This window comes from Centropristis striata, chromosome 16, assembly GCF_030273125.1.
Source record: "Centropristis striata isolate RG_2023a ecotype Rhode Island chromosome 16, C.striata_1.0, whole genome shotgun sequence".
Classification (NCBI taxonomy): Eukaryota; Metazoa; Chordata; class Actinopteri; order Perciformes; family Serranidae; genus Centropristis; species Centropristis striata.
The window spans coordinates 13,156,960-13,171,335 of NC_081532.1; the positions used below are offsets into that span (position 1 = coordinate 13,156,960).

A 14,376-nucleotide genomic window follows, 5' to 3' on the forward strand; every position below is an offset into this window, starting at 1 on the left:
ATTGCAAAAAGGAGCCAATATACACTGTCCTCATGCATGTATAAACATGTTTGCGTGTGTGTGTGTGTGTGTGTCCGTGTCCCTGCTTTGTGCCAACCCCATTGGAAGAGTGTATTTTGTTGCTGGCAGAGGCAAACAGATGGCAGGTTGTGTGCCGAGCTGTAAGGAGTCCAACACACACACACACACACACACACACACAAAGGGGGAGAGAGAGACAATCCAGGCTTGATCTGTCCCACCCATCACTCAGCCCCCTTGACTCCCCCTCTACACCCCAAACGGGGGTGCCACACACACACATATGCACGCAAAAACACAGTCTTCTACTTGTTTCTGTTTCTCCATGCTTCCATTTGATGTTTTAGTCGTTGCTGGTGTTCCTTGTATTTGGTCAAGTGTTTCAGATTTGTTGTTCAATGTTCTATTGTAGGGCATTTGGGGGCATTTTTGTACAAACTGCACTATAATGGGTTGTTTTATTTTACATTTTTGGACATATTAACCATAACAATTATCACCATACAATTCTATGACGTTTTTTCGATTTAAATTACATAGAATTCACATAGGCTTATATGGCAGAAAAATTAGAACAGATTTCAGCTGTTTACTGCCAATTGTTGTTAAGACAATCAAAATCATCACTGTAAAATCCTGTCAAATATCATTACAAACCTCTGTGCAGAATTTAGTATTTTAGTATTTGCTAAGTTTAAAACTCATAAATCAAAACTGGACTTCATACTGGATCCTATTCCATCGCCTCACCTCTAACCATCTGAATACACAGTTATTGTGAAGCTTTGAGCTGCAGGGATCTTATTAACATTGGCAAATTCCCTCCAATAACCAATTCTCTTTCATGCTTATGCATATACTGTACATAGACGATACATATATAGACTATCCCAGCGCCCACACACGTAGACAACCATTCACTTTCACATTCAAACCTATGTGACGATGTTTTATGTCTCCATTTATCTATATGTTGTGACGTATCTGACATGCTGAACATTAGACATTTTATCCAAACCTCCCTTTCTCTCTCTCTCTCTCTCTCTCTCTCTCTCTCTCTCTTTCTGTCTGTCTGTCTCTCTCTCTCTCTCTGACCACTAACCAGAAGCAGAGCTGTCCTGTCTGGCTCTGCTGCACCCCATTTACATTTCTGTGAATGGAAACAGGGAGCCAACAGACAGTGTTCAACATTGTGTGTGTGTGTGTGTGTGTGTGTGTGTGTGTGTGTGTGTGTGTGTGTGTGTGTGTGTGTGTAAGGAGAGGAGGTGGGAGAGAGGCAGTGCAGTGAGTATGTAGTGGTATGTGCTCACCTCCTTGCTTGTCATTGTGAGTGTGTGTGTCTCTTTCATCTTCTTCCTCCCTCTATCTTCCTCTTTCTCTCTTTTTTTCTCTCCCTCCTTCCTCGTGGTCACTCACACATCTGCCCTCCCCACCTCCTCCTCCACCTCCTCCTGTCTGCCAGGGCTAATTCAAATTAGCTTTATTGGCTTGACCATAATTATGTAGAGTATTTCCAAAACATGTTATGCAAGGATTACAATGTGTGAGTATAATAATGCCCTCTCCTCCTCCTCAGGCACATGTACTTCTGTTTAAAGCCCCCCCACATCCAGGCAGCTGACACATCTAGTATTGAAACCAAACTCGGCTTCTATGCCTCCCACGTCTCTCCCCCTCTCCCCTTATGTTATTTTGCCAGGAGAGCTAAAATAATAAACCCTGGTACTGTCTGCAGAGCGTAATGGAAAGAAGAGAACGAGAGACTTTGGTGTTGTGCTGGCTTACGGCGGAGCAGTGACAGTCGAGCTGACTCCAGTTTTGGTTTTTTAAAATAACCCAGGTCAGAAATTGTTTCATAATTCCCATGAAAATGTTATTTTTCAATGCGGTGTATCTAGTAATTGAGTGCATTTTTTCCTCATGTGACAACCTTCTCCTCATCTCTGGCGCAGCGTTCGCCCGTTTATCTGCTGCGTTTCACCGCAAAGTCAGAATCGGAAAACATTAGATTATTTTTAACTGTGTAATGGCTTGGGTTTTATTTTTGGTTTATCCAGGGAAGCTCTGTGTCTGATCTTTTTAAACACAACATAGTTGCAGACTTCTTAAAGGATCATGATGTCATCATTGCCCTTTGTCGACCTTGATCGCTGACAAGGAGAAGTTGCAATACTTGAAGTAATAACTCAGCAGCAAGTACGTTTTTTTTGGCTGAAATGTTTTTGCAGTGCTCAATACTAATTTGCTGAGCTTTTATTTCATGCCATATAACCATTATAGTTGGACTTATCCATATGGTGGTGTGTTCTTTAGAGGCCGACCGCTATAGTCATTTTTTTGCTGGAACGAAATTAGACCTTTTTTATGTGGATTGTGCACCAATTTTTCACCACTCTGAAAATGAACCCAGAGAACTACTTTCTCAAACATAAAATTAAAGTAAATAAGATTTTAACATTGTTACACATTATACAAACAATAAAATAAACATAATTCTCACTTCATTCTAACTTATTCAATTGCTCCATCCATCCATCCATTTTCCTCAACTTATCTGGGGCCGGGTCGCGGGGGCAACAGGCTAAGCAGGGCACAGATACAATAATGAATTTATCATCAAAATGGTTATAAGTTTCATGTCCTATGCTCAGGTTCTGATGTTTTTAGTGATCGCCTTTCTTCAGTGTTCTACTCCTGCTGCCTGAAGCTGTTGGCCAATGAGCCGCTTCTCAGGAGCAGATGGAAGTCAAGTGGGAGCGCTTTGCTCAGTGGCACGTTGGCGCCGGCTGAATGGAAAAGCAAGTGAACATTTTCATGTGTGAAGCACTATATTGTTGCATTGTCCTCCGTAGGAACCTCCATTGACTCTTTAATGAATGTCGGAGCAGGACTGTAGGCCATAGCGGAGCGCATACAGGCGCAGTCACCCTGGTTACTGAAGTGGTTACCATAGATATGCGGGCTGTCCGGGTACCTGCAGGGCATGGCTAACTAGTTAGCAATGCTAACACTCTCTGTTGAGGTATATTAGCATTGCGAAATGATGATTTTGTGGTGCAAGAACTGAAGAGCAGATGATTCTTTGGTGTTTTCAGTTAGTTCATGTTAACCGTGCTTCCAGAGGACTATTGTGCAGTGTTCCGGCTATAGATGTCTGGTATAGATGTCTCAGGACAACTGTGCTCCAGTTGTTCTTTCTACCAAACAGAGGCTCCTCTCTGTGGCCTGTTTGTGCTGTAAGTGAAGGCAGGTCCTGGAGCGAAGCAGGAGGGAGGGATGATGGGATTAGAGGCTTTCCTGCTCTCATAAGCAAACACACTTAACCCACCAGTCCTGCGTTGAAGAGTTTCACCACGTTTAAACGGAGGCCGGGGGAGTCAATATGCCAATAACATGTCATTGTTAGCTTCCTGGTTTTTCCTCGATAGTTCATGACAATAAAATTATTTCTTACTAAGAGTGAAAAAGGAAGCAGACGATCAGAAAAAGAGCTCGTTGGTTCAGTAGCAGGCAGGTACGGGACAGGAAGCCGAACAGGAAGTGTTTGTGCTCCTGGTGATCAGAAGCACATGGCAGCTGAGACCCACAGCGGGTTTCACGTAGAGACGGACCCTCGCAGTCCCGCCGCACTAATAAACAGCATCATAAACAGAGCAGTAAACGCTTTTATGTCCTGCTGATCCCAACCCAAGGACACACACACACCCCCGTCTCCTCCTTCAGGCCCTCATCAGATCTGTTAGTGTAAAATTGTGCTAGATTTTTTATTTTTATTTGATGTTATTCTGAAATTTCCACAGCGTGATTAATGAGAGCCTTCTACTGATACTTGGGTCATGAGTCGAAATCCAAAAATGTTCTGTAAAAATGTCTTTGTTCTGAATTTTCTTTTCCCCTACATGGAGGTCTAAATCGTAAAATTCTTTTTAAAAAATTGAAAATTAATTAAAACTGACTTTAAAAAGAGTCCCTTGTTGAAATTAGCCATTCAAAATAGATTTCATGTGTAAACTTTCTCTAAAATCCCCCAACATTTCTTGACAAATACAAAGGATATGACTTCAGGCTGCACATCGGACACATAGACACTTCCAGGACTGGACTTCATACGTCCTGATGCATGTTTTCTGCATATTTCTGTTGCTGATGCTGGTGTTTATTCAAAGTGAAGACAACAAGTATGAGGTTGAAGAAAAGCTCCTACTTAGTAATGCTTGACAGATTAATTCAAGTCCAGATGAGGTTTTAACTTTCAGTTCAAAGCTTCTCTTCGTCACCATTGTGAACTTCTGTGAAGCACAAAGTAAGTGTGAGAGAGTGTAAACAGGATTACTGCAGAGTTTTCTTATAGAGTGAAAGCACAGTGCTGCTGTGTAGGTTTGCAGCACTGCCACGACGACACTTCATCGCAGAACAATCCAGCCTTTAGTCCTGCTTCGTATATATATGTGTGTGTGTAGGTGTGTGTGTATTCAAGCCCAAAAACAAGTGTGCCTTTACATTGACCACACTCCATGACACTGATGGCTTTGTCACCTCTCAAACACACACTATCATCATCCCAGCCATCACAGGAGACATTTGTGGGGGCAGGTCATCCCAGCTGGGGAGTATCAAAAGTTGTGTGAGTGTGTGTGGGGTGTGTGGGGGAGACACTTGCCAGAGGTCAGGGCAGGGGTCGGGGTCACCAGAGGTCAGAGTTTAACGTTTCAATCAGGCGCCTCCTCATGCTGCGTCAGTGTGTTCAGAGATGGTTTCCATCAGCTGTTTCTTGTCTTTGGGATTGTAGATAGGATGCATTCGGACTTTGAACTTTTAGAAGCAGTCTCATTCTTTGTAATCAATTCAAATCATTTAGAGTTTGGATTGCCATGATGCGGAAAACACGGACGGGATCACAGAATTGGATAATTGATTTGGAATCTACTTTTCCCCTTACAAATCCTTACGTCCGCTGTGTTAGCCAATCGTTTTTTTGTGAAGAGATAGATTTTAATGCCAGGTGTGAACAGATGTCCTCCGAGGTGTGATTGGATCACCTGTTATTGCAGGTCTGAACAGAGAATATGGGGGAAAAAAACACTGTTTTTATTGGGACCTACATATTTTGTTTCACATTATTTATATCAACTATTCCTTTCTAATTCTAACAGAGCTTACAGACTAACTGAATTTCCCCTCTGGGATAAATAAATTATTTTTGATTTGATTTATTTTTGATTTGATTTAATATTTCTGGTTGTATTTGAATATTGTAGGGAAAGCTACATATTGACAGTAGGATGGTTATGATGGTACCTTGGTTTTTCAGGTATTTAAGTGTAAGTACAGTTTTCAAGGATTCTTTGTTCTTAGGTTCTGTAGCTCACACGCAGCACCAACTTTTATTTCTGTGCTCGTGCCCCAGTTTCTGCTTTTTGTCTCTTTCTGATCACTTCCCTGATTCAGCAAGCCTCTCAGGATACAGCAGTGCTGACCTAGCATCAGTTTTCCCTCCAAAGTCTGTGTGAAATCATGTGGCTTTTCCTCGAGTGACCTTAAATCAATAAACTGCACAGCTGACTCCTAAAATATCCGCCCGGATGTCTTTGTTAAGGGAAAATTAGGTATAAAGATGTGTTGCCGCCTTAAAAAAGAAGCTTTGACGTCCATTTTCTGAGATCCAAAAAGCCGCCTTGTAATCGGATTGGTTCCTTGGTGTTGTTAAGGGAAGTGATTATGTTGTATAGTAGCCCCACACACACTTCGCAGACATCCTGGCTTTTGTGGGCCAAGCTTCTTACACTTGTCTGTTGAATTGAAACTAGGCCAGTTCGTCTTTGGAATGACAATTACCATGGACCAAACCCAGGTCCTATTCTGCGGCTGGAGGGATGGAGGGCAGGTGGGGGTGATGATGAGGGTATGAAAGGAGCAAAGACGATTGGGCGCTGCCAAGATGCTCTGGATGTACAGTAGCTTCCGATGCTCGTTAGCGCAGCCGAGCGGAGGGCCAGGCACCGGGGGGGCGGAGGGGGGAGGCTGGCACAGGCCGGGGCGGGATGTTTAGAGGCAACGTCTATCTTTAACTTGATTTTAGGGGCTCTTTTGATAAAGCGCGGCTCAACTTGGTGAAGAATAGAGGCAACAAGCTGGGGAATCCCCCCCTCCTCTCCTCTTTTCTCCTCTCCTCCTTGATCTCCGCCGAGCCATCCCTCTTTTCTCTCCATCTTCTCCTGGCAGGCTTCTCTGCAACGGTGTGAGGTTGTCAGGCTGGCCCAGATTAAGGGCATTGTCCGAAGGTATTTACATCCGGCCAAACCATATTAAACAGAGATTAGGGGTTTTCTCTGCACATTGCAGAAAAGAAAAAAAAACAGAGGGGGTAAAAAAGAAGAGGGAGCTTTTTCCAGGACGAGCAGGATTTACAATAGGCATAGCTGTGAAATGGAGGAAGAGAAATGTGCTCTTTATGGAGGAGGGGGGCTGATGGTTGGGAGGAGAGGAGGGGAGGCTCCACAGATCCTGTTTGAAGGTCATGTGATGCTGGCTTGTCTGAGGGGGTGTTGAGTGTGCCAAACGGTTGGCAGCCACTCCAGTTTTTCAGCATAGGAAGCAGAAGTAAAAGAATCTGTTGGCGGGACGCAACGAGCAGACGGGCTGCTGTGGAGGACATCACGGTCTGAAGCAGGCTGTCTGTCTGTGTGGCCAGAGCTTTTCAGGAAATTTCTTTAGAAATGAACTCTTTTTTTTTTTTATCACATTGTGGGGCTTAATTTTTTTTTAGCACTGGCCATCATTCCTCTTGGTAATAGTCAGATTGTACTTTGTAAGCTGACTGCAGAGATCTGCGAGTGGAAACTAACAATCAGTACAGCACAATGTGTCGTTTATATGCTTTCTTTTATGCTTTTCATATTTATATACAGGTGCATCTCAATACATTAGAATATCATGAAAAAGTCCATTTCCAGTAGTTCAAGTCAAATAGCCCCAACCAAGTATTGAGTCATATAGATGGACATACTTTTCAGAAGCCAACATTTACATATTAAACATACTTTTTTCAAAAGTGGTCCTTTTGTAATATTACAATTTTTTGAGACACTGAATTTTAGGTTTTAATTAAATGTAAGCCATAATCATTATAATTAGAGGAAATTAAATAAATTAAGACATGAAATTTTTCATTCTGTGTGTAATGGATCTATATAATGTGTTATTTCGACTTTTTGAATTGAAGTACTAACATAAATAAACTTTTCTATGATATTCTAATTTATTGAGATACACCTGTATGTTTGATATTAACTACTATTACAACATCAAGTAAAAAACAGTTGGGAGTCTGTGAAAAATGTAATTAAATCAGAATGCAAGGATTTGCAAATCGATTAAATCGATTAAACATTAAACATTGTCCAAAGACAAGATATCTAATAATACATTTGGGTAACTTAGGTAAATATGTACACCCAATTTGATGCAAACTCTTTTTATTTGTGTTTTACAGTGTCCCAACTTTTTTGGAATTAGGGTTGTACTACTATTTTTACTTTTCTTTGCAATTTTGAGCCCATTCACAGTCCAATCTTACTCATCCAGTGTTTCCAGAGGCTACTTTTTCTCTATCAGTGATGCCCTTTTGCAGCCGCTCGACCAGTTATATGACAGTAATACTGCACAAATAGATCCAAACTGCAACTTGATGCATGATAGTTGCACAATTGTCAGGACTAAGGACTGAGACTGGGGACTTTTAAATCATGATGTTGGCCGTAGTGGTCAGCTATCTGCAGCTGGCAACAGCATCATCCATTGGGCCATCCCCAGCCCGAGACACTGCAGAAAACAAGTCTGAAATTCTAAGCTGTACTTGTGTAAACACTGCTCTTAGATGTCCCCACATGTGTACAGACACACTGTACACATCCCAGCGTCACACACATGCACGCCAATTGGTTGTTAGTGATCACAGAAATGTGGAAACTATTTGCTCTCCCTGTTCTGTGAGAAAAGGAGAGTCCATTCTTTTTTCAGCAGCAGAAGCAAGAAACTAATTACCTGCAATAAAAAAAGCCATTTGTCGCTGAAATGTTTGCCACTAGTTTGGGAGCAGCCCGCTTTGCAGATGTTGGAAACATGGGCTGTTGTATTATTAGTGCAGTGTAGTGAGGAGGAGGAAAAAAGGCAGCTTGATAAAGATGAATGTCTCCCTGGCCCATCTGGAATCCATCACTTTCAAAAGTGGTTTAAACGCAGATATGCTTTAAAAAGGTATGTGTTGCAGCTTTTCAACCAGACTCTATAAAAGTACCTGTTAAGCCCCCCTAAAGAAAGAGACTCTTGTAATCTTTTTACTGTTTATGATCCTTTTTGCCGGCCTGTTTGAACCTGCAGGGATGTTTCTTTATGCAAAGCAGCCTGGCCGAACAAGAAGACGTTATTCTGAAAGAGCCCCATAAATCAGGCCAGAGAGTCAGTAGGAAGTTTAAAGCATACTAAATTGGCAAAAGGTTTTTTTTCTCTTGAGGATATGTGGTATTGAAGACCCACAGGTTTAGTGTTTCAGCACAGCGGAGATGAAACTCTGTATTTATCTCCTCCAGAGCAGAAAATGAATTCATCACAAACTGCCACGATTTAGTTATTTACTGACAGATGTGATGTTCAGAAAATACTTTCTTCACTCTGAATTTTAAAGAGGGATACGCATCAGGTAGCATCATCTGCACACACTGACACAAAACAATCCTTTTAACATTTTAAGGATCAAGTCTGGATCCACATGTCTCATTTTAACTTTAATGTGGAGTTTTCCATTTTTACCTGCTGTACATTTAAAACCCGGTGTCAGACACTCAGACAGTAACATCAGAGTGAAGAGACGAAAGATGAAAACAGGGTGACACACTGGCAACATCTGCAGTTAAGGATTTGCTTTTGAAGGAAAGGAAAAAATAAAATTATTGAATCTTGATTTGAACATATTTCATTCAAATAAGTGCAAAAGATCATTAGAAAACAATAAAAATGTTGAGAAATCCTTTTTTTAAGGTCTTGAATTTGCTCAGAAAGTCCATCTTTTTATCAGTTTACTTTTAAAGTCTGTTAACAACTTTTAGAGAATTACTGCTTAATAATCCAACGGACTAAACCACAAAGCACCAAATCCCTGCTCCTATAGGGAGAGAAAAACGTCTGGAAATGTATTCTTTGAGTCATGGATACTCCTATCAACCAGCCTGTGTTGTAAAGCACTAAAGCTCTTTTTATCAGCCCTCTCAGATATAAGTTTGCTGGATAAACTGGATTTATGTGTGTTTACTGAGCTAAACGTCATCCCTCCTGTGACCTGATATGACAGCAGACATGGCGACAGCTTCTCTGTCTGGTCTACACTCTTTCCTCCAGGATCCCTCGCTCAGTCCCTCAGTGTGTGTGTGTGTGTGTGTGTGTGTTAGAGAGGCAGGCGTGGAAAGGCTTCCCACATAAAGAGCTCTTTTCATCCCTAGGGCTGCGGCCTGCCCGCCGGCCCCTGGAGAAGTTTGTCGAGGATAAATAAACCTCTTCAGATGGACAGAAAAGATGGAGTCTGTATGTGGCGCGTTAACGTACAGCAAGTCGCAGCATCTCAAAGAGAGACTTTATATTATTCTGAAGGGCTATTTGTTATGATATTGAGCCGAGAGGGTAAGAAGGGCCGGGAGGGCAGGGGCCTCTTGATTTATGGAGTGACCGTCACACACACACACACACACACACACACACACACAAACACACTTTTCCTCGTTCACAATCACAGATACATACACACTCATGTACATATCACATTTACACACACACTCGACAAGAACATATCACACATTGCTTCCAGCTGGCCCCAGGTTCCGGTGAGAGTGCTCCCACCCCCTTCAAACACACACACACACACGCACACACACACACACACACACACACACACACACACACCAGGCAGCCGATAGCTCACACATGCCGCACCGGACGAAGAAACAGCGGGAACGTCTAGATGTCGATACGAGGCTGGACAGCACCAGGATGCTGCAGCAGAGCTTTTATTTATCTGCTTTGTCAGAATCACTTCAGGTCTGATTTATTCATGAAGTGCTTTGATATCAAACCGGTTTCAAAGAGAACAAAGAACATAAACACAAAAGATTTGAAAAAGACAAAGCCTTTGAATTAATGTTTTTAATCACAAAGTGCAGGAATGTCTCTTTGTGACAACAGAGCAGACACACCCTCCTCTTATTCATACTTTATAGCTTTTATGTTTACTGTACATCATTAGGCCACTGATGGACAGTGTGTTGTATGGATGCTGATGTCAATCATGATTGGTCATTTATTTTAGCCTGAATCTACCAAAAGACTTCTTTCTGTCATACCCACATGTTTTTCAAGAGAGTTTTCATTAAATAATGGTACATTTTTTGGCATAAAAAGGGTCAATCTTGCAACTCATCTGATGACGATTTGGCCTCTTGGGTTCCAGTGAAGCCACCAGATATTTGAATAATAAATATCAAGGCCAAGAGTTTCTCTTCAATGTGCCAGTCATTGTTTAAAGTCTAATTACAAATTCTACATTCATATAAAGACGATCAACATTTGTTGTTGGCAACTTGGTACCACCCTTTTAATAAGCAGCTTTTAAAACCCATGTGCAGCTAAAACCCTAAATTGAATAAAGAGCATTTTTGAGCAAATGGTCCCAAGAACTAAACCCTCTTTCTATAGCAGACTTTTATTTCTACCAAATCTCAAGCTATGAAACAATGTGTCAAATTAGATGGATAACACATTGAAAAGCTTTTCAAATCATTATGCATGTGACAACAACACCACAGAATGCATGTGCTCTTTTTAATTTACTGCAGGTAAAAAACCCCTGAGTTCCTTAAATGGTTTCTGGAAGACTTCCTGTGGTCGAAATATGGACGTCATTCTCGTCTTTCCAGGACTCTGGTTCATTAAGCCTCCCTGTCAGATTCACACAACCACAAGAGACAAACTGGCCCAGTTTGATTTCCACCTACACTCTGCTTTTTTATCCTTTACTTGCATGCAGAGGAAGGTGACTGAACGGCCTGTTTCACATTCATTGACTTCCACACCTGCTCAGTGCAGCAACACAGTCCTGCACAGCTGGGCACACAGCAGCTGGAATTCTCTCTTTAGGAATTTAAAGTGCTCACTTACTAATTGGGAATTTCTCTCTGTGCATATTTCTCTCTGACACACTTACATGACCACATTTCAAAGAGCTGTCTCTTGTCAATGTGATCAAACCTGTGACCATACATTACAGGACATTCACTTGAAAGGTACAGCAAGGCAGCTACAGTCTCTGCTGGAGCTCAGCGGCGGCTAGATCTGTCCTGAAAGGTTGTGCAGTGACACAAAGTGAAGCCTTTCAAACCAAATCCCACTTTTATTCAAAGCAGCTTTTTTCCACATTTAAATCTGCATTTCAAAGTGCAGGATCTGAAGCAGAAACAGATATTTTGTCATTGATGGTGACCAAAAAAAAGGGCTTTGCTATTTTGTGTGACACCTGAGAAATGGGCTTTTTTAATGTATGCCGGATATATCTTTGTTTTGTTTTGTTCTTTGGGTAAATTGCATTTGTTTCGCCTCTGGCAGTGTAAACATCCAAGCAGTGCACAAACATTCCTCCTATCTTTTTTCCCAGGATCAAAGCAAAAGTATTCTTTTTGCTACAGGATCATAAAAATGCATTGCCTTGCCTTTCTATTAATTTAATAAGCTTAAATGTCTAATCCATATTTTTAATCCACATAAAGAGGCCTCAATATGCATAAAAAAATGAAGCTATCTGCATGGTTAGATATCATTAGGTGTAAGTGAGAAAATATGTTTTTGTAATTTGAGTGAACCGGTCCTTTAAGCGGGAAACATGTACCTAATACAAAAAAAACAGTTCCAGTCAAGCCTCAGTGCTGCCAGAGGAGGCTGTGCTCAACTGCTCGGGCTCCATAAAGCCGAAGTGAGCTATGAGTCTCTGGAGATTATTATATCTACCCCATAAAGCCCAATTCTCCATGTTTAAGACCTGAAGATATTCTAAGACCTATTTTCTCCTTTTCTTTCACAGAGGTCATAAGTAATACACCAAGGTATCGAGCCATTCATGCTGGGCTTGAATTTATGCTCTGTGCGCCGTCGCCTCTGTGTTTTTCTTCTGCTGAATGGGCCTTTCTGCCTTAAAAAGAAGCGTTGTAAATACTGTTGTCAAAGCCAGAGGCCATGCAGAGAACTGCACAGCCATGCTAAGCACATTATTGACTTTACATCTCCAGGATTTTTAATGGATGTAATAAGGGAGAGAAAACAATTCACAACTCATCTATTCAGTTCACTTTATTTAAGGCCTGCTGAAGAAAATCCTGACTGTAGTTAGACTGACGATGTGCCAACTTTCAAAGGAGCTCTGGCAGCGTTACCTGCTGGGTCTCGCACATAAACAGCACGTCTGTCTGTCCGTCTGTGAGGCTGCATTTGTCCGCACCAGCAGCCTGTCTCGCACTGAAAGAGCCCATCTATAATTTAGAGCACCTATTATGTATTCCCCGTGAAGACTGTCTTGTCTGGGCCACTCCTGACTCCAACCTTGCCTCTCAACTTCAATATCCTGATGTCAGTTTCGAGGCCGTGCGTGAGAGGGCCGCGTTCACATTCGCTGCTTGTCAGCGAGCCTCTATAAGGCCGCCGGTCTTTCATCGGGTCAACAGTGGGTGTATTTGCCATCATAAATCATGCTCTTAACACACCTCATTCAGTCTTTCCCATGGCCATGTGGGTGTGTGTGTTGTGTACTCTGTTGCCCAAGCAGCTCATTCAAAGACCTTCACAGCGGGTGTTTGTGCTGCATGCTTGCATATGAGGAAGTATGCATCCATTTGTGTGCCCATAAGTGTCCTCGTGTTTGTGTACATTCGCTTGAATGGTTGCCAGAGTGACCAGAGTGCGCATGAGTGTGTCTCTCCCCGACTGCGATGATGTGTAATTGAGGTCTGGATGAGAAGACACCTCTGATGGAAGGACACGAGGGGACACAAGGGGACCCAGTGTTTATTTATCCAGACGTGCCCTCCATGTCTCCTCCATCCTCAGCGGAGGCCGGCATCCTTAGTGGAGCCAGTAAACATGTTGATTTTTCCCTGGCTCTAACCAAGCTGGCACATGGAGCTCCTGGAGTAAATGAGCTGGTGTTTGACAGGGAAGGTTGGTGCAGGGAGGGGGTGGGTCATTTCCACACAACCCAGATCTGTCCCCCGACTTCATGCTGGAATAAAAAGTTGCACTTTTCTGACTTCCAGAGGCAGATTAGTTGATAGCTTGCCAGGTCGCGGTTAATTCTGCATCACTGCTTCTTTGTTTCAGGCAGGGGTGGGGCTTTTCTTATACTTAGAATAATTTGTCTCTTAATCACACTGGATAAAGGTAGAAGGTGTTTATACAAAATCTTAAACCCTTAATTATTAAAATTCTACTGTATACTTTACCTGTGGAGAGGCAAGCAAAAGTCACCTGATCTGCCTTGTTTTCCCTAAATAGTCTCCTGATTTGAGCGGTCTAATAGTAGCAGTTTCATTATTGATAAGCCTGTTGTTTAATTTCTTTTTTTCAATTAATACCTGCTCAAATTTCCAACCAAAAGTCCAAACTGCATCAAATTAATTTACAGTTAAATAAATTAAGGGAGTATTTAACCGACCTAACAGATAAAAAAATAAACTAAACCATCACATTTGAATCACAAGAAGCACAAGAGAATATTTGGCATTTTTACTTTATAAATGAAAACTAGAATTCATAGTCATGTGTAAATTTAAGCCTACGTAATGATTTTGTTGGATGTGTATCAAAATATGTTGAAAAACATAATACCTTTCTCATAAGCCCCTTTTTGTCTTTTTGTGTGCAGACTCTGTGTCCAGTGAGACAGCCTTTCTGGAGGACTATGTTCAGGGCATAGGGGACACTGTGGAAATGTCGTGTGACCTGGAAGACCACTCAGAGCCCGTCGTCTGGTTCAAAGACGGCGCCGGGCTGGTGCCGAGCAACCGGACGCGGCTGGGCCAGAGGATGTTGCGCATCATCAATATATCTTACGAGGACTCGGGCGTCTACTCGTGCCGGCTCGCACACAGCAACACGCTGCTCAGCAACTACACCCTCCGCGTGACAGGTGAGGGATTTTAACTCTTTAGTCCTTCTCCATCGCAAGAATAGACTGATGCTTTGCTTATATTGTGCTCAAGCACTTCTGTTCAGTTCACCTTTTTCTGACATCTAGAAGTCTGTCTAAGTTAATGAGGGAAACAGTCA

At 42.1% G+C, this 14,376-nt stretch overlaps 1 protein-coding gene across 1 annotated transcript in view; it reads left to right on the plus strand.

Annotated features, from left to right (window-relative positions):
• fgfr3 (fibroblast growth factor receptor 3) overlaps nt 1-14,376 on the plus strand; it is a 78,725-nt gene that overhangs the window by 13,513 nt on the left and 50,836 nt on the right. The window contains exon 3 of the mRNA XM_059352664.1: nt 13,973-14,236. Within this exon, the coding sequence (XP_059208647.1) occupies nt 13,973-14,236 (264 nt within the window). The remainder of the gene's footprint in view (nt 1-13,972; nt 14,237-14,376) is intronic.